We start from the raw sequence: 19,916 nt of genomic DNA on the forward strand, positions 1-19,916 counted from the left end.
GCCCCATCCAGCCTGGCCTTGAACACCTGCAGGGATGGGGCATCCACAGCTTCTCTGGGCAACCTGTGCCAGGGCCTCACCACCCTCACAATGAAGACTTTCTTCTCAAAAACAGAGCTGACTGTGACCCCACCTCATCAATGTCTGCACTGTCAATGGTGCTGCACTGTTTTCCTTGGCATTTGTCTAGTCTCTTCCTAGAAATTTCCAATAATTCAGACTCCACAACCTTCCCAGACAGGCACCCCTCCACATAGTGCTGCTCTTTGAAAGACAAATGCAGAGGACTCGACTTAGTGATCATCACCAGGTGTCCACATAGTGAGATGTACCTCCTGGTGTGATTCCCACCAGAGAAGCCCAACCAAGAGGCAAAACTCTGGTCCAACTGAAGGGTCCCCTGAGGACTCTGCCCACATGGATGTAGAGGGCTGCATAGTCTGGGAGTGATCCAGATGGGTGCCCCAAAGCTGACACCCAGGTCACAGGAAGGCTGTGGGCCTCCTGCATCTGTAAAACAGCTGGAAACAGCTGTCTTAGTTGGCAGTCGTGGCGAGCAGAGGAGCATCATTCCCAATGGGAAATGGAAGGGAGAAGTGGGCAGGCGAAGGGGAGGTTGCGAAGCACTAGTGCCGCCAAACTAACCTTATTATTTTTCCCTCCTTTCTCTTTTGACATTAAACAGGCCGAGTGGATGAAGGGAAGATGCAGACACAATTAACCAGATATTGCGAACAGCAGGGCGAGTCGCTTTTTATAACTAGTTTATGTCTCAGACACACACAACTATACAGAATAATGCAATAACAAAAATCATGTGGCATTTACCCTGGGTTTATTCACTGCGAGTCCTTTGAGAGTTGCTCTTGTTTGCCTTTATTTAATTGGCATGGTCAGATGGCCACCAGCAGGTCCAAATAAACAGAGTCAATAGATTCCATTGTATGTTTTTGTTTGTGTTTGTTTTGCTTTGTTTTTTTTTGCTTGTTTTCTTCATCAGTGTGTAGCATAAAATATTGAAAACAATTTGTCTGATAACAGGTAATGAGTATAAAATGGGCTCCGTTCCAGCCTGCCCATGGTAAGTTTCAGCCGTAGAGCATTTTATAGCCAAAGCAAACTGGGTTAATAACAAAATCACTGATGCAATCTTTAGTGCAGCCTTAGTGGGAACGAGGGTGCCATTGAGTGTTACGACACAAGGTGTCTGGTTGCTCACCGTTGGGTCTCTCTGAGCAGAGGCAGACGATCTGTGGCTTGTTTGGGCTTTTTTAAGTGTCTTAAGCTTTGGTGTTTAAGTGGTGTGTGGAATCTGTTTAACAAAATTCCACCAATGGGACTTCAGCCCGCCCTTAATACCAGGTATTCGTTTAAGTGCTTTGTTGAATTGTGGCCCTAGTAGATCCTCTTGAAAAGAAAGTGATTTTCAATCTAATAAGGTTATCTTAGTGTGAACATTTTAACTACATCAATCAATACGCCCGTCAGGAGTAAATGACTAATGGGATTTCTCTCTTCTTTCTTTCTTTGTTACCAGAATGATGAATTGACTTTGCCTGTTGCTGAAGAGTCTCATCTCCTTAATGCATTGCAGATATGTCTAATGGACGCAAGCTGTCACGGTCTGGCAGTAACCAGTCCCCACCAAAAATATTTCCCCCTGGGACCGTTTCATCAGATTCCAGCTCTGCTCTCACAGTGGAAAATGTAAAAAGGCTGGAAAAGCAGTATGCAACTTCTAAAGAGGCCTTCAATAACAAGAAAATACAAGATTATATTAAGCAGAGTAATCTTGCTCTCTCCAGCAAAGAGAAAAGTAGGAAAACCAGCACAGATCTTGTCTGGAAAGAAGAGCCTGAAGGAGCCTCCTCATCCTTTCCAGAAAAATTGAGAGAAAATAACAACAATGTTTGCTGGAAGACTTCTGCAGTAATTTCAAAGAAAGGTAAGCTATTAACGGGTATTGTTAACAGCAGCCTTTGGGCAGCTCATCACAAATGGAAAACACTGCTCTAGGTGCAACTGGAAAACCCACACATCCATTTTAGTAAATAATGTGTTCAGAGTGCCCAAGGTGTTCAAAATACCATGGTTTAGGTTTGCCTGGAGCAGTCACGGTTGCTCTGTTGCATGCATATGCCAGCAAATGTGTATTAGACAACCGTCTCTCGCTAGATATCTCAAGCTATGTTTACAGTTTGTTGTTATTTTTCCATACGCCATGCCTTTAATAATATTTTACAGCTCATTAAGTAATCTAACTAGTGTTTGGAGACAGATAAGAGAGACAGAAATGTGGTTAATCCATGGAAAGGAAAAAGAAAAAAAAATTAAAAAAAAAAAAAAAAAGATTGTTAAAGGATGGGAAGAATTTGTCCTTATTTTGACTGCAGTGACACAGCCCATCTCTCCTTGCAAGCCAAGAGGTGTCTTGTGGCTGTGTGCAGGAACTGGGTGCTGAACTGGGATCCAAGCCAGGCAGCTTGGCCTCATCCTAAGCAAGGTTTTTAGATGAAGGTTTGGCCTTTTTTCCATATTTCTTTGAACACTCTGTGACCGTGCATTCCGCCTACTTGTGGGACAGCCCCTCCCACAGCCAGAAATGCACAGCTGGCATGAAAGAGCCGGGCTAACCCTTCACGTAAAGGGTCAGCAGTTTCCTAGAGAATTCACACATCGCTCCTCCTTGGGGGTTGGCCAACGGAAATGTTTTCTGCTCGCTTCTGCATTTTTATTTTTTTTTTCAATGCAAATTTTCCTGCCCCCGAGAATGAGAACAACTGACTGCTTGCACACGTAAGGTTTATTTCTTTTGAAGAGCTTTCCTCACAGAAACCAAGTGTTCTTAGCGGGCATGCACGTGAGCAGCATCCTGGTGGATAAACCTGCTCCTGCAAACGTCAAAGGATCTGAAATAGCAGCCACAAGGGGCTGGGAGCAGATAGGTGCAGAAACTTCTTGCAGGGCTCTCCCAGGAAACCTCTTGGTGGATTTCCACAGATTTTAAACGTGGAATTTAAAATTCAGGTGAAATAAGAGGTTTCTTTCAGCTGGTTTTGGTAAAGGACGATTATTTAGAAACGTGTACCAAGGAAAATCCAATGTAGCTGGGAATGCCTTAATAGGATCTAGAGTGAACAGTTAATATGTCTTCAAGACTTTATACAGTGCAGCAATTCAGGGGCTTCTTTGGTCCTTTTCAATACCTTTTCATTGTTTTTCATCTTTCATAAGAATGCCTTATCTAGTCCAAGCAGCACAGCCTCATTTTGATGCTTTTTCTGGCTCCCTGTCACAGCCGTGCCTCTCTTTTACCCACATCCCTTATTTCTCCACATTTTCTTCACCACCACCTCTTCTGCCACCCCACTGCACAGCACCCATACCTCTCACCCTCCCCAGATGCCTCCACATCCATGTCCTTTCCCCAGCCTCCATATGCCAATGGGTGCTTCTCCTCTCCCACCACCTCCTCCAAATGCCTGCCCCAAATCTCTCCCTCAGGCTTTCCTGATTTTTTTGGAAATAACGCCCCTTGGGATTTTGGCACTGAGGTTGCATGCAGTTGTTTGCAAGATGAAACCTGCAGGGGAAGGTGAAGGGAATTAGCTTGTAACTCTTGTCTCTTCCTCTGCAAAGCCTGCCCTCAGTCGCCAGCCACTTTTTAAGGCTCATTCTTCGGGAGCTTTTTTCTTGGCTCGCCTGCAATTTATTATACCTCTAAAAGCAATAGGGGAAAAATGTTCCTCGTTAAGGTGGGGGAGGTTTTATCTGAAATACAAAATAATGAAATGGCAAGAAATCTCAAGAAAAAGAAAAAAAAAAAAAAAAAAAGAAAAGAAAAAGGGAAAGAAAATCCCTGCTGTTCTACACAAAAAGATGATTTCTTTTTAAGATAAACCATTTTCTCTCCCCTCCAGCACCGGCGACAGATTCCCCATCAGCTCGTCTCACTGGCTGTAAGCCAAGGGAGTCCAAGTAAGGAGAGTAATTGGTAGCAATTTTTCTGTATCGCGCAGCCAGGTGAGGCTGTATTTATGCCATACGTGGGCTGGCAGCAGGAACACCAAACAGCTGGAGATTTACAGGATGCCTGAGACACCCACAGCCCTGCAGCCGCTGCTCTGCCTCTCCTCTTAATAAACTGGAAGCGATGCCTGTCCCAATGGTTGTCTGTGGGCCCATCAATGTCTGCTGTGTTCAAAGGGACACTGAGAGCATCTCTAGAGTTTTTGGTAATATCACCAATGAGCTGGGTGCCATTGATAATGTTCCTTCTGTTACTAATTGACTGATGTTTGGGCTTTTTTCCTTAATGACATCACCACGTGTGCTTGGCACCATGGGAAAAGGGATATAAGCAGCTGTCTAGGGGAAGGTTTGTTGTATTTTTGTATGAGCACACAGCTAGGTTTTGTCATCACAGGGTCATAAATTCCCCACTGCAACATGAAGCAGGATTAGTCCTTGGGTTTCCAAGATTGTGGCCCTCTGCCCCTTGCATGTAAAGAGGAAATGAGGGCATTTCAGGGAGAGACAGCGATGGAAGCACCAGAGCATTGCTGCTCCCCAAGATACCCTCAGGTTTTCACCCACAGATGCCATACCCCAAAAAAACTTTAAGTTTTTTAGGTCACTAATAAAAAAGCAGCAGTCTGTAACGGCTTCCTTGAGTTACTAATGCAGGTAAACAAAATTATCAAAAGCTCTTCGCTCCCTCTCTGATTCAGTCTGAGTCAGGCCCCAATCACAGGTTGTTCAGCATCCTTTATTTTTTCCCATGCTTTTTTTTTTTCTTTTTTTCCATTTGCTGAGGCCACAGGCATCTTTGAATTAGTAGATCAGAGGCAATCACAAAATTCTCCCTGCTTTGCACAGACACCTTGATAGCTCTGTGTCATAACCTCAAAATGGTTTCATGCAGACGTTTCTGGCATTTTCATGCCAGACAACTTCAGAAAAAAAAAGAAAAAAAAGAAAAAAAAAAAAAAAAGCACCATTTGTGGTGGACATGCTGTGACAAGGGAGAAGTCCTGCTTCCCATGCCCCAGGTGGCCCAAAAAACATGCTGCATGGTGGACCACGCCAGCCTAATGCTGTTTGCAGAACCGTGCAAGGCAAGATGAGCAAAGCAGGGGTTCTAGGACTGGTGTTACATGAAGCCACCATCAGTCACTGCTGGGAATCCTTGCCTAAGCCCCAAAGCCCTCTTCCCCTGTGGCCATGAACTGCCCACGAGCATCCCACCCGGTGTCACCTCTTTGCAGTGACCATAGCAGAAGGCACGAGGTGGAGGACGAGATGACCCAGACGGAGTGGAGCTACTCAGATGAGCCCCTGGCTGCTGGCGAGGACGGTGAGTTCATTTGAAGCGACCTTCCCCGACGTCCCGAGTACTCCAAAATTGTGGCTTTGCTTTGGAAAGCGGCTTTTTGGCATCAGCTCGCTTTAAAAATAATATTATTCAGAAATAAGTTTTGTTCAGCGGAAATTCTGATGCAGTTGGAGCACTTTGACAAGGATAAATGCCTCTCATTACCGATATCCTAAGTTCTGTTCCCTTCCTGTCATTAAGGCTCAAAATGCCCTGCGGCGTTTCTCCTTAGATCCAGCTTTGCTTGGCTTTCCACATTATTAGGGGTTTCACGTAGACACCAGTGAGCACCCAGCGGTAAACCACGCTCCGCACCTCAGCTGGTGGCACCACGGCTGATGAGCACCAGCAAGAGCGCGCTGAGCCCCTAAACCCCCAGCCCACTCTGCCAAGGCACAGGGAAAAGCTGGCTTTGTGGTGAGTTGGGGGAATCCTCCTGAAGGAGATGGTGCTGGTGCTTAGGTCTGGGACTGCCCCGATGCTGGGTTTGTCCTCTGTCACCACCACAAGCTGTGGTGATAGAGCTGAAGGGTGCTGATGCAGGAGGACATCCAGGAGTGCTCTGCTGCTCCAACCCATGCTGTGCCCACGTGAGTTGGTTCAGTCAACAGGGATTTTCCTGACCCAGAATGGGGCAATATTCCAGTTTTCAGCCTCTTGATCTCCACAGGACTCCTCGTGCTGATGAATCAATCCTCTCTCTTTGCACCAAGGTTGAACTGAACTTCACTTGAAGTGAAGCTGAAAGGTTGCTGCCCTTGTGGGCTACCAGCAACGTGCAAAAGCCGTCCCTCTGGTCCCTGCCTCCTGCAGCCAGGGGTTGCTCTCACCCTGGTCACCACCAGCACACACCTTCTGCAGCAGCCCAAGGTCACTTTTCAAGGGCAGCATCCCCTTTTAGGCTAATGCAACTCCTCCATCTCCAGCCACCCACATTCAGAAGGACACCCAAGAGCTGGGGTTGCTTTGATTTCCAGGGGCACGCCAAGCACCCAAATGTTTTAGGGGCTCCTGGTCTACGTGCTTATCCATAAGAGAAGCCCTGCTTTGTCACCAATCTGCCTCAGCCTGCGAGGGCTTGTTAATGCTTAGCTAGCAAAACAAAAGGCACTCGCTTCTTGGCTACAGCTTGCTGCCAAGAGATAGGCAGGTCGTGCTTCAATGCAGATGTCTCGGGGAAAAAAAAAATGTGCAGTGCATTAGAGAGCTGTGACTCATAGAATAATTATCCTCATTTCTCATAGTTTATTAATAATTTAAACCCAATCTGGGTGTTATTGATCTATCATTGAATCGGAGATTTATTTCAGATCTGTAGTCACAGAAGCAGTAAATTTAATCCCCCTTCCCCTCCCACCCTTCCACCCACTAAACTCACTTTATAACTAAAACATGATGTTTAGGCTGTTTCAGTAATAGGAGGAGAGAGCTCCGGGGCTGTCAGCGGCAGGAGCAGCCCCAAGTCCACAGAAGATGCAGGTTCTGGTTTTTACACCTTTTTAGACCGTACCTCTGCCTGCACACGGATGCTAAAGGACCACAGAGGGAAGCAAATGCTACTTGCTGGCGTGTGCATCCCGACCTAATCTTACTTAAACTGGCGAAAACCTGAAGCAGCTGGCCCTGCGTCCCGGGAGGACCATGACCGTAAAATCAATTTAAGTGCATGGAGGATCAAGCCTAGAAAACTACCACGTGAAGGCTCCTACAGCAGTGCTCGCTTGGCTGTAACGTGCGTCTCGTGCATCCACTCACAGAGGCAGCAAGAGCTGTCCTTTTACAGGAGGCCAGGAATAGCAAACAGCGTGCTTTACTGCTGTAAAGTGCCCAGAACAGTGATTTTTCTTTTGTAGGCAAATGAAATTCGTTTTTATTAGACCAATTGTAGTATACAGCTGGGGTGGAAAATGTGGTTTTGGCTGCAACTGCTCTTTCTCAGGCCCAAAAGAAAGCAGCAAACACGCTCAGATGCTCATCTGTGCCTTTCCATGTATATTAACGGATGCAATTAAAATATTACCAGACAACCTCAGTGCTGTCCTTGTGCCCTGCAGCTGGAACCACAGCAAGTGGGATGTTTAATGTATTTAGGTGTTGATACACCCTGGCGAGGTGAGGAAATACATTTTCCAGACATTTTATAAGTGAACAAGTACTTGAGTCCCCATCTCATTCCCCCTTTTGTTGCCTCCTCCCAGGGCCTCCAAGGGTCTCTTTGCCTTAACATTTCCCTGCCAAGCAGAGTCATCAGCAAAGGAGGCTGCAGACTGTGCTCATGGCCAGGCGATGGTTTGGGGCACAGTGCGGTGGCATTTGGGCAGCTGATAGGCACAGAAATGCAGCAGAATTTGGAGAATATGGGATTCGTACTCCACATGGCACCCCTTGGAAGTCACAGCGACGCTGTGTCCTCACCTTGTGGGAATTTCTGCTCTTCCCTCCAGATGTGGTGGTGCTCCTCAGGGACACCGAGGTGTTCTCTGAGGCAGAAGACAGCGAGGAGCCAGCTGAAACCGAGGAAGAGGCAGGAGCTGAGGAAGGAGAGGAAGATAACCAAGCAGAGATGGGTGAGCAAGGTACAGTCAGACCTTTCACTTAATCACAGCAGCCACGAGATTAATCTGAGCTTTCAAGATCTGCCATTGGCGATGGCCCGTAGCTAAACTAGAAATTGTTTTGCTCTTGAGGATGGCCAAACCATTGAAGTCCTGCTTTTGCCACCATGGCTCAGGGGTTAGCAATGGTTGGTGGGAACAGAGGACTGGTGATGCTGGATGCAGCCATAATAAAAATGAGGAGGGAAATGCAAATTGGAGCATTTTTGTCAGAATACCAGAGGTAGCCTCTAGGAAAGGGTTGGTCAAATGCCTGGCAGCACCAGCCTTAGATTGGGGGATCTCGGCCCTCTTCCTCACATGGTCTTCCTCCCAGTTTTCAATGGGTTCCAGTTCTGACCCACCTCAGCTGAGTGGGGCAAGGGGTGTCAGAGACCACAAAAGGGAAGAAAATGTTTTTGAGGAAGAAAACAGATGGGAAATGGGATGAAAAAAGGAAAAGTGGGAATCTGAGAAAGAGAACAAGAAATACGGGATCAGAGAAGTAAAACAATATCAATAGCTGTGGAGGGATGAATGGAAAACTCAGGAGGAAGGACCCTGGGAGCAGAGGAAAACAAGAACGGGGTTAGGAGATAAGTGGGGAAGGAAGGTGGAAAAGCAGGAGAGACACTGAAGGAGGAGGTGGATATAAACTAAAGAAGCAAAACCAAGGAGAGAAGAAGTTGATCTGGAAAGCCAAGTGGAAGCTGAAAAGCAGAGAGCCTGATGCCAGAGAGCCAGGGGGGATAGGCTCAGCAAGATGATTTTGCTTGTTGTTCATTGAAAGGTGGCTGAAAGGTGGCAAAATGTAGCAGAAAACATAACTCCTCTTTTCTTCTTCTGTCTGGGTGTCTGCAGTCCTGAGAGGCTGTGAAAGAAAGAGCTGGGACAGCAAAGCACTTCCTTTCTGCTCAGGATAAAAAGCACTTGCACGGGGGAGAAAAGGGGAAAGGGCAGAAAGAGGAAAATCTTGCTGGTCCGTTTCCCCTTTTTTTTTTTTTAATGTATTTATTTGGATGTTTTCATTTTCACAACAGTCCCACTGGCTCTGGCACACGTTTCTGCACTCAGCATGAGGTCTGCTCCAGCGCTGGGTGCCAAGCAAACCACGAGGTACCACAGCAGAGCTGCTGCCTGGCCTCCCTCCTCCCCTTTGCCCACCCCAAGCCTCCCCATCTCCTATCAGTGGGGTGCAGCAGCTTGAAATCTGCAGGAGGATGCCTGGAAGACTCCCCCCACCCCGCAGCTCATCCCCCCATCCCTACGGTGGCTTGTCAGCCGTTCATATAAATAGGATTAACATCCGCAGTTACACTGAGCTGGGTTGCAAATTACGCGGGCTATCAAGCCTCGTGCTTCAGGGCATACGCTGATTACCATCGGAGGGGCAAAAATGAGTTTTCCCAATAACGGGATATTGCATGATTGACTGGGGACATTACAGGGCAGAGCGGATTAGCCCCTGCCATCAGTATCAGTTACGTGTCATTACTGCATCAAAGCACCAGGCGTGGGCGAGCCGCTTCCACCCGCACAGCGCTGCAGGTGGCTGGCTCTGGAGGAGCTGGGTCAATTGTTAAAGCCAGCGCTGGTTCCTAAGCCTGCTGGAAAACCTGCCTCCAGCAAGCTGCACCCCCTGCTTCTGCTGAGGAGCTCTCCCTCCTCCCCTTCCCCTCTTATGGCCAGATTCAGCCCTGCAGGATCCATCTACCCCCTTTTTTTTTACTCCCTAACCCAATGATGTTCCCCCAGTGCTGGTTTCTGTGGCTCGGAGCCAAGGACCAAATCCTGCAGTTACAACGTGGAGGCCGTTGCTGTAAAAAATCATCCTATACCTTCATTTTTTTACAAGCCCAAATCACGCGTGGGTTCCTGGGGCTCACAGATCTGCGGCTTTGCAGCCACAGAAAGGATCATTTCCTCCAAAACCCTGCAGCATCTCCTGGCATCTCCCAACTCTGATGGGACCAAGAGGTACTGGAGGAGCTGCTACAGCTGGTGGGCTGGATGGTATCGAGATGTTGGGGCATCTGACTGCTTGTGCTACACCTGGACATCGAAGATAAGACCATCCAGGCTGGCTCCAGCTGGTTTTCCCCATCCTGCTGAGATGACGCTGGGTCAGAAGCTGCTATGGGCAGATAGCAGTGAGGTTGGCCATGGGGGATGTGCTCCTCAGGAGTGTTTCTGGTGATCAGTGCCCCAGGAAAGGATGCTTCGGACCGAAGGGTCTGCAGACCCTACCCTTATGGTGCTTCCAGGGGCTCCTGAGAGGAGCTGTGTTCCCCTTTAGCTCTGCTACGGATGAACAGCTTTGCCCGCACTCCACTTTCAGACCATCTCATTTCCTTCGTCTTGGCAGCAAATGATTGTCTCATTTGAATGGAAGAGCTGGAATTGACAGAAAATCCAAAATAAGAAACATAATTAGCAGCAAAACTTTTAATTCCCCATTCTAAGCTATTTCCAAGTGTGTTAGCTCTTATGTATTGAACGGGCTTGACATTTAGACAGTTCCTTTTAATGCTAATAGTGTTGATTACCAGGTTGAATCCTACTGCTTTGAGGAAACTGCTGCTCAGTATTCAGAGCTGCCAAGTTTCCCCCTGCACAGAAATGCTTGCTTTTCCTTCCCGAGAAATATGTATTATTCAGCACAACCACATGAAAATAAGGCAATCAAGGGAGTTAGGAACCTGAGCCAGCACGGGCAGCCTAGGCACAAGGTGTATGGCTGTGGGGTGCCCGGCTTTTATTTATTCATTATATTTTAATAACAATGAATAAAGAAAAAATTATTTATAATATGAAAATACATCACATAATACATAATGCACATAAATAAATAAATAGACAAATATTATTTATGGGTTAGCCTTTCCATGGCTAAACGATCTCTCTAGCACCAGTGGGATGGGGCCAGCACACTGAGGAGGAGGAGGGGGTGAAAGGGGGAGTCAGAAAGGGGAAAGGGAAGGGGAAGGGGAAGGGGAAGGGGAAGGGGAAGGGGAAGGGGAAGGGGAAGGGGAAGGGGAAGGGGAAGGGGAAGGGGAAGGGGAAGGGGAAGGGGAAGGGGAAGGGGAAGGGGAAGGGGAAGGGGAAGGGGAAGAGGTTTTCTACTCCTGCCCACTTGCAGTTTGCACTCGTTTCAGGCCTCAGCTTTCCTCCATCTCCATACAGAGCCAAACACAGCAGGAACTCCTTCCTAATGGAAATCTAGGGGCAAGATTTTTATTTTTTTTCCCCCCATAACAATCACTATCAGATTATTTTCTTCGGGGTGTGTAATAGAGCTTTTTGTGCTCCCTCTCCTGCAGATCAATCGAACAGACAGGTGTCTGATTGCCCTCCTGTTTCAATGTATATCATCATTACTCCTTTCGGAGCTGCTGCAAAATAGCCCAGGTGTCAATACGAACAGAATTCAGCCTTACATTTGCTTTAGATAAGGCTTTATAGGTAAAAAATGGTAGGTTTTCAGAAAATTAGCCTCACCTCCACATTAGGAAGCGTGCAGTGTCAACACGAGGCTGCTCGGGAGATGTGGCCACCTCCAGAAATGGGGCAGGCCAGTAAATGCTGGGAGTGAGAAGCCAGCCTGCCCTGATAAGCTTTGCCAAGGGCTAGCTGAGTGCGAGGAGATTACCATGGTCTGGGGAGCAGAGATACTTGAGCTCAGTAATTTCCCCCGGGGCGTGATTACCTTGTAATAGCCACTATCCCTCATCCTCACGTCTGGCTGGAGACGAGGGGCAAAGTTAGGCTCCTGGCTCGTATCCATCAGCTGGTAAAGAGCCAAGGCAGGAGTTTTAAGGCAACCTTGGAAAGGTGCACAGGGACGGGAATGTATATGAGGCCCTGTCATTAACAGCCTGAGTTTTCAGCCAGAAGAAGCTCTTATATGTTGTGCAACTGAAGTCTCCCAGTGTTTTTATTTTATTTTATTTTTTAATTTACTAGGGGAAAGCCTGAGTGAATGAAATCTAAACATTCAATCCAATATGTATTTGCTTTTTTTTGCTATCCCATCATTTGTAACCATGCATAACAAGCAGAAGAGGAGGTGTTTTCTTTGGGTGCTACCCTGGAACTATAGAAAAAACAACATGACCTGGGCCAGGACAGAGGAAGGAGACCTGAGTGACACCAAATATCTTGCTCTGAGACACAGCCTCCTGATGTCCTTGCAGGCCAGGAGGACTGGACAGGCTTCCCCAGGTCCCAGAGCTGGCCATGGGAGGAGATGGTGCGAGTCTGGTGTCTGCAGAGGTCCCTTTTCCTACATCAGGCAGCAAAGACACCTCGGGCTGTATGTAAGCTGCTTTGCCTTAGAGGCCCAGCGTGAACATAAGAATGACTGCAAGGAGCCCAGAAGTGCGCCTGGCCCAGCATCCTGCCCTGGACAGGAGCCAGCAGATGCTCAGGAAGAAATACAAAAATAGAGCCAGCATTTGTTTGCATGCTTCCCAGAATACCCTCTCATCCCCTGGTGAGCTGGGACTCGGGAGCTCCTTGCGCTGCAGACACCATCTCTGCGTTTAATAGCCCTTGATGGATCCTTCTCCCATCGATCAGCTGCCACCCTATTGAACCAATGCAGACTTTAAATAGCCACCGTACCCCATGGCAGGGAGGACGGCAGCTAAAAAGAATCGCTTCTGTTTATTTTGAGCTTGCCACTTGATGGTTTTCTCTGGTGATTGTCCTTTTCTTTTGAAGAGCGCTGAACGATGTGAACAGCTGTTCCCCAGTCACGCCACTCTTCCCATCACAAAACTCGGCCGTATTTCTTCTGCAGTCGTTTTTCTTCCAGGATAAAAAAGTCCTAATCTATTCAGTCGTTCCCTGAATGGAGGCCCTTTTATGCCTTTGATCATCCTCAATTGCCTTTCTCTGCAGCTTTTCTATTTCTTCTGTATCATATTTGAGATTGGTGAATCAGGACTGCACAATAGCATTCAAGAGATGGGAGCCCATGGATTTATACGGCAGCATAATGATTTCCTCTGTTTTGCTCCCTACCCCTAATAATTCCGAGCTTTCTGTTTGCTTTTGTTGATTGCTGCTGAGCATCGAGCTGACATTTGCATAGAGCTATCTATTATAACCCGAAAACTCCATTCCCAGGTGGAAATAGCCACCTCAGAGCCCATTATTTTGTGTGTAAAGCTAGGATTGTCTTTTCCCATGCGCATCACTTTACATTTATCTACATCAGATTTTACCTGTGATTTTATTACCCTTCTACTCAGTGCCAGGGGGGTCTTTCTGTGACTCTTCACAGTCAGCTCGTTGCCTCAGCCGCCCTGAATATCATCAGCAAAATTCTCCTCTCTCTGCCCACCTCTATTTTGAGATTACTTCTGAATATGTTAAAAACACATGGGACAGTGTTTAGGCGAAGAGAGCAGCTTCCTCTCCGAATTTTGAAGTGCCAGGTCCCAAGGGGAGGGTAGAAACGCAGCCTCCCAAACTTTTTGGATGGCACTGGGCGTTAGTTGGTGCTTCTGGGAATGGAGGGGGATGTGCCTGATGTGCGCATCTCCCTCTCCCTGCTGCACAAAGAGATGGGGGGGGTGATGCTACTTGCTGGGTTATGCACCTGCCCCCTCCTCCAGACTGTATGGGACCAACAGGAGACCCGATGGTGGCCCTTTTTCCTGGGCCCTGGCACAAATAAGCTCACAAATGCCCTGGGGAGAGGAGGCAGAAGGGAAGCACTGGATGGCAAAAGCCTTTATCTGAGAAAAGTGCAGCACACAAATCTGTGAGCCGTGGATGCTGATGAATAAAAGCTAACCTGTGGCTCTTCCCTGCAAAAAGCTGTGTGTGAGCCTCTCGAGCTTGCCCAGGGAAGTCCAAGGGCAGAGTCAGAGGAGGAGCCACTGTCTGGTGGAGAAGAGCACGAGGATGACGGGACGGCAGCTCTCCTCCTCACAGATGAGGTGAGGTTAGCACGAGGACCAGGAATTACTGTGATAAGCACTTTTTTGGTGTGGCTTGTTCGGATTTTTGGTTGTGTTTTTTTTTTGTTATCTGGCAGCGCACATCTGATACACAGTGTCACACTGAGCTGATCACAAATATTTCCATCATGAATGATTTGCAAACAGTTTTTTTTTTTTTTTCTTTCCAACATGCAAACATCCTCATCTCCCTTGAAGTTTGCCTAAAATACGGAGCACGTCTTGTATTTTTTTAGTGTATTCTCTCTGGGTTTTGTTTTTTAAAGAAGAAACAGGAGTTGCTTTTTAAAACTCATTTGAGCTTCATTTTGCTCTTTTTTTTTTTTTTTCCACTTTCTCAGTGCTTCACAGGATCTTAAAAGAGAGGCAAATTAAGTTGTTCCCATTTTCACATGAAAATCAATTAATACTTTTCCATTGAGCTCTTAGGAAGGGAAGAGTGCACGTAACAACTGCACTTATTTGGGAGCATACATAAATAAATATAGCCTGAGTTTTCTATTTTTATATATATATATATTTGTTTATATATATATATATAAACAAAAAATAAGAGGTTTGGTGTTACGCTGAATGCAGTGGGTTTGGTTGCTTTTATGGAGCAGTCTAGATTTAATCCCAATTCATTTTAAAAAAAATAAAAGTAAAAAATGACCCTGATGCTGAATTTCCTTTGTCCTCTGAGGAAACTGCTGTAACTGAAGAGCCTCCTGCAAGGTGCACCTTCTGCAGCACCCCTGAGAAGCCAATCCCAACAGTGGCTGACCTGAAGGAACAACCTCAGGAAAAAGTGAGTCTACCACTACGGTGTGAGGACGTCTACCATATAAACATTTATTTTTTTTCATGGCAAAAGGGAGAGCGACCACCTCATGGCAGAGGCAGAGAGGAAGGGATGAAGCCGGCGGGTGGAGGGAGCTGAAGGGCGAGGGGGCTCCTGGTCCTCCCAGGAGCCTGTTGCCAGCCCCACAGCTCCTGACGGGTGCTGCACCCCACAGCTCTTTTGCTGCTGGAGCTACAGGAAGGTGTTTGACACTGTCATCCAGGACCTGGTGAGCGAAGACGAGGCAGAGGAAGAGATGGAAGCTGCTCCTCATACCAACCCTTCGCAGGATGAGCTGCGGAGTAGCATCAAGGAGAAGCTGCTGCAACAGTAAGGGAATCGGAGAGACCGGCTGGGGCACCACGGAGGGCATGGACCAGGCCACATCACTTGAGTTATCTGTCCCTCGTCACTGTTTTCCCTTTTCTCACACCGTTTTGGTCCTCTGGGGTCTGATTTGTAAGTGTCAGGAGATCTCCATGGGATCAGCAGCACATGCTGAAATTCGCCTCAGGTGCAGAAGGGCAACACAAGGTCTGAATGCCACACAGGGCATCTCTGGGTGGGATTTGAGCCTTTTGGGCTGTCTGTGGGGTCTGTAGGGTGCAGCAGTGTATGTGAATTACGAGAGTAATTCAGTCAGGAGCATGGCACGTAGGTGAAGCCAGGCTTGGGGGCCAGCTACGTGTGTGATGAGCTGTGTGAGCAGGAGGTCCTCAGGGCTGGGCCTCACCTCTGCCAGCCCCCACCCATCACCTGCAGCTTCCCCGCACACCAGACAGGGAAATGGGCATTTCTCCTGAAATAACATCACAAGATACCTTTTTTTTTTCCCCTTAGATTTTGTGGGTAGTAACATCAGCCAACAATTTGATCTTATTTTCAACCCCCGTTGTTATTTTTGTTTGCTTGCTTTTAATCTTAGGTTGGATGAGGGAGGCTTTGGGAGCTACAGGGAACTACTTCAGCAGTACCTGAGATTTGTTGCCTGTGAGTACCTTTGCTAGCGAGCTGCTGTGATCACTGGGCTGGATTTGGAGCCAGAAGCACACAGCAGCTTCAGGGCACCCAGAGAAGAAGCAGGGATTGCAGCCCTTAATGTAGTAAAAGGTGCTGTAATCCTAATGAGGAGAGATCAAGGACCTTTATAGTTATTCAAAACACAGGTCCACGTAATTCCCTGCCTGTGAGGCCTGCCAGCTACATGCTGTGTGTATGAGAGGAGCAGGGGAAGGTGCAGAAGAAACTTGCTAGCTCATATCCAGTCCAGCCTTCACTACAAGTAATTCTCAGTTAGATGTTTCTAGCAAGAAGATCCCTCACATCTCTTAGGAAAACCATCCTACAGTGTCACAGCCCCTACCCCACACTATTTAGGCTAGATTTTCCCTTCCCACTCGTTTCTTCTCAAACAAAGCAAAAACTCCCCAATCTTTCCCTCAATTCCCTCTCCTTTCCGAATAATCCAATACACAAAGCTTGAAGAAACAGACCTACCTCATTTTCCTCAACACCAACCTTCCAATTTTTTTTTTTTCAGGTACCAGGATCTCTTTCAGACTCTCAAAACCAAGTGAATACACCGTCAGACCAAAGACTTCCGAAAGGCACTGCCCAACATCAGCCCCTCCAGAAGACCTGTTTGAGCTGGACAGTGACTGTGTCGTGGAGCACCTGAAGGTGGGGGTAGCCTCTTGGAGCTCTTCTCGGTGCTTTCAGGCAGGGATTACAGAGAGCTGTACAGTGTTGAGTGTGCTCGTATCCCATAAGGGTCATGTCTTTTCCAGTAAAGCGCATTTAGACACCACTTACAGCACATTTAGATACCACTTATGAGATGTGGGGAAGATGCTGCTTCAGCAAAACGTTGAAATGTTGATCAGTGAGTGCACCACGGTGATGGGACATACCTGGAAAGTTGAGCCTGGCATCCCGGGAGGTTTACAAGGATGATGTCCGTGTGTAAATGTTTTACTTTGGGACCATCCTGTGCAGCTGGAAGGCTGAATGCCACCGGTCAGCCATCTCCACCCCAAGTGAAACCTCAGCCCTGCTCTACTCCCTTCCATGCCATTCATCCTTCTCACTCTCCGAGCCAGGCTGCCCTATCCAAACCTCCTGGCGGGGATAGATGTGGGCTCCTGAGCTAGGAACCCCTTGGAAAGCTGCTGATCCCAGGCCAAATCCAACAACTTAACAGCCAGAGAGTAGCTGCTGGGCCCCCCATCACCTCAGCACAGCCCTTCTCTTCTCCCCTTTCTGCCTCTCCTCTCCCTCCCCAAACCAGAAAACATTTCTGCAGTTTCTGCAGGCATACAAGAAAACCGCCCGTGATTTATCACACAATCAGCGATGTTGTTGGCTTTTTTATTTTCGACATAGAAGCGCATTATACTGCTCTCCCCTCCTGAAATATAGGGGCAGCAAATCCTCCTGCCTGGGACTGCCTGTCTTTTTTAGCCTCATAAAAAGCCTGAAAAATGAAAGCAGGCGCAAGATTGTCAGTTTGTAGCTTTTCTCTTCCCCTCCGTCCCTTACAACCAAGGGGTGATCTTTAGCCAGTTTGCAGAGCCAAAATGTGCACCTTTGGGTTGTTAACGAGTGCCGCAGCTTGGGCTGAAATCAGTCACTGCTCAGGTCCCCGGGAGCTGCCATGGATGAGTCCCTCAAATCCCCCTGAGAGGCAAAACCCAAGCAGGGCCCCTTTCTGCACCTGATAATCAGCTGCTGCTCTTAATGATGATGTTAAAGGGGAGAAGCTCAAGCAAAACAAGCTGCTCTCCTTTTTTATTTTCCAGGAGAAGCAAGCAGTAATGCTTCTTACTCCTATTAGAAAGCACCAAAGCTCCTTTGCAGTGCTTGGAGCTAAGCCCTCAGCAAAGAAATGTTTCTGTTTCACTTGTCAGGACGTTGCGGGATAAATTACTCGTGTGTCTGATGGAAAGAGGGCTCCTGGCAAATTATATCATCGGGGAGCAGCTAATAACATAAAATAAAAGGAGCTGAGCTTTGCAAGTGAAACGTGAAAACACGGGATTGAAGGATGAGCTTCCCTTGGTTATTTAAAGGGCTTTAATTAAAAAGGAAGCAAATGGAAATATCGAGGCCAGGTGGAGATTGCGGGGCACGATGTTTTGGGGTTGGTACAGGCATGGGGAGAGGAAGGCATGGTGTGGGGCACCCACACCCCACGCATCCAGGCAGGTGTCCCCACGATGCTCCCCTGCACCCCGCCTGCCTCTCACCACCCTGGTTTTGCTCCTGCAGCTCTGCCGATCCCCCGGCCCCGTGAGGAGATGCTATTCCGATGGACAGACCTTCTTTCTCCTGTTCCCAGATGGAAGCGGCCAGGTTTAGCATCCAGAACCAACGTAGCTCATGTAGGGGGGAAAGCCGTACCTCGGGGTGGACCACCGTGGCTCTCCTCCTCCCCGGGGGTAACCTGCCTCTGGATTTGGGGCTGGCTTGCCTTTCCTTAACCGCTTCCCAGCTACCCGTCGGGCAACGTGGCCGTGCTGATCACCTTCACCGAGGAGGCCCGGTTCACCTACCTCGTCCTGGAGGACAGCAGGTGCCTGGGCGTTAGGGCTGCCTTCGGGAGCCGCGGCCACGGGGTCTGCTTCCACCCTGACGGGCAGAGCTGGTAGGTGCAGGCCCAGAGGGCCACACGTCCTCAGAGGGGTCTCAGTCCCATTACAGACCACTGCAGGTCCTGCCTGCAGCCACGTTGCTCTCTCATCCATCATACCACAGCCAGGTTTTCATGGCTCAACACCATCGTGATCCCCAGCAGCACCATCCACCCCTCAGCCTAGCCCCGTCCTCCACCCCAGGGTGCTCCTGACCCCACTGACCACGCTTTTTGGACCGCTTCTCATCAGCACAAGCCCCAGGCTCAAAGACAGCTCTCCCAGCAGCCAGAAATTAAGGGCAACATGGAGTTAAGTGACCACTCATGCATATATAAAAAGCTTTTTTTTTCATTCCCACCATTTCTTCCAAGCGGCAGCATGAGGCTGGGCTTTCAGAGGTGTCATTTAGGACATGGGTAAGCTGTTGGCTCTGGATTCACCCCGTGTTTGTCCCCAGGATCATCCTGACCCCTCGCACCGGGATCTGCTTTGACCAGGCAGGGGGGAGCCAGAAGCACTGGAGCTGGCACGACCTCAGCCGCCACGTGCACGGCCCCCCTTTCCAGCCCATCACCGCGACACTGAACGGCCACCTCACCCTTAAAATTGTGTCCCAGGATCAGATCCACCTGTGGTTCACGAGCCACAGCCACTGCATCCGCTTCAACGTGGGGGCCCGGCTCAAGGTGAGCGCTCGCCATGCCCGCAGCGGCCCGCCTGAGATGAGCCCCCTCGCCCTGGGGCTGCTGCACGGGGCCTGGGCATGGATTTTCAGGTGAAAAAGTCACCGTTTGGCTCAAAAGCAAATTTCCTGCCCGTGTGAATCTTAATGAAATTCCCCCTCGGGAAAGCATTTAGCCGAGATTGAAACGCTGCCGCTGACGGGTGAGGACAGCACGTCTCACAAATTCATTTTGAGACACTCTCCCTTCTCAAAACGTTTAATATCAACGTCAATACAAACACAATGCTCCTGATTTTATCTGAACGGCATTTCACTTCACGTGAAACAAGCACCTGGGGACAGGGACAACCAAAAATCCTTCGGCATTTGTTGGCACTCGGGTTTCCCACCTCTGACCCTCCCGGGATGAGGGCAAGCATGAGAGGTTGGGTTCGAAGCGATGCTCTTCCACACAGCCTCCCCTCAGGGGTTTCAGCATTAACGCTCTTCTTTTTGCTCTTTGCTCGGGCTCTCTTCGCAGCTGAAAGACCCCAGGACAAGCCACCTGCTAAAAGGGCTCGAAAGCGAAGAGGAGCTCTTCCTGCAGTCCAAAAAGACTCAGCTCAGGAGCCTGCTCGCCAAAATAGAGGCAATTTTGCAGTAGTTTTGGCAGTGCCTCAGTGATATCACTCCTTGCGTTTCATCTTCTACCTGCATGAAGTACTGGAACAAAGACCTCAAGACATGCAGCGGTTACACGAGCACTTCAGATCCACTTTTCCTTCATCAAGGGGATAAGTCTGGCACTCAGCAATGAAAATAAAGCTCCTTTTACCTGTACGTCGAGTCCTTGTAACACC

At 48.4% G+C, this 19,916-nt stretch overlaps 1 protein-coding gene across 1 annotated transcript; it reads left to right on the forward strand.

The window, feature by feature from the left end:
* Positions 1-1,596: 1,596 nt before the first annotated feature.
* On the forward strand, positions 1,597-19,720 carry ERICH6B (glutamate rich 6B). Its single transcript, XM_068670359.1, has 14 exons — positions 1,597-1,960; positions 3,921-3,978; positions 5,268-5,355; positions 6,778-6,880; positions 7,720-7,950; positions 13,795-13,916; positions 14,623-14,727; positions 14,936-15,090; positions 15,686-15,750; positions 16,301-16,440; positions 18,028-18,116; positions 18,251-18,403; positions 18,850-19,078; positions 19,598-19,720. Exons 1-14 carry the CDS (start codon positions 1,597-1,599, stop codon positions 19,718-19,720), a joined length of 2,025 nt encoding a protein of 674 aa, XP_068526460.1.
* The last annotated feature ends 196 nt before the right edge of the window (positions 19,721-19,916 follow it).

The sequence above is a fragment of the Anas acuta genome, chromosome 1, assembly GCF_963932015.1.
Source record: "Anas acuta chromosome 1, bAnaAcu1.1, whole genome shotgun sequence".
Taxonomy (NCBI): domain Eukaryota; kingdom Metazoa; phylum Chordata; class Aves; order Anseriformes; family Anatidae; genus Anas; species Anas acuta.

Coding starts and splice junctions, on each gene's coding strand:
- ERICH6B (XM_068670359.1), top strand. CDS start 1,597: ATGTCTAATGGACGCAAGCTGTCACGGTCTGGCAGTAACCAGTCCCCA. Junction 5,356..6,777: donor CCCTGGCTGCTGGCGAGGAC/GGTGAGTTCATT, acceptor CATGATGTTTAG/GCTGTTTCAGTAATAGGAGG. Junction 6,881..7,719: donor TTTTTACACCTTTTTAGACC/GTACCTCTGCCT, acceptor GAAATGCAGCAG/AATTTGGAGAATATGGGATT.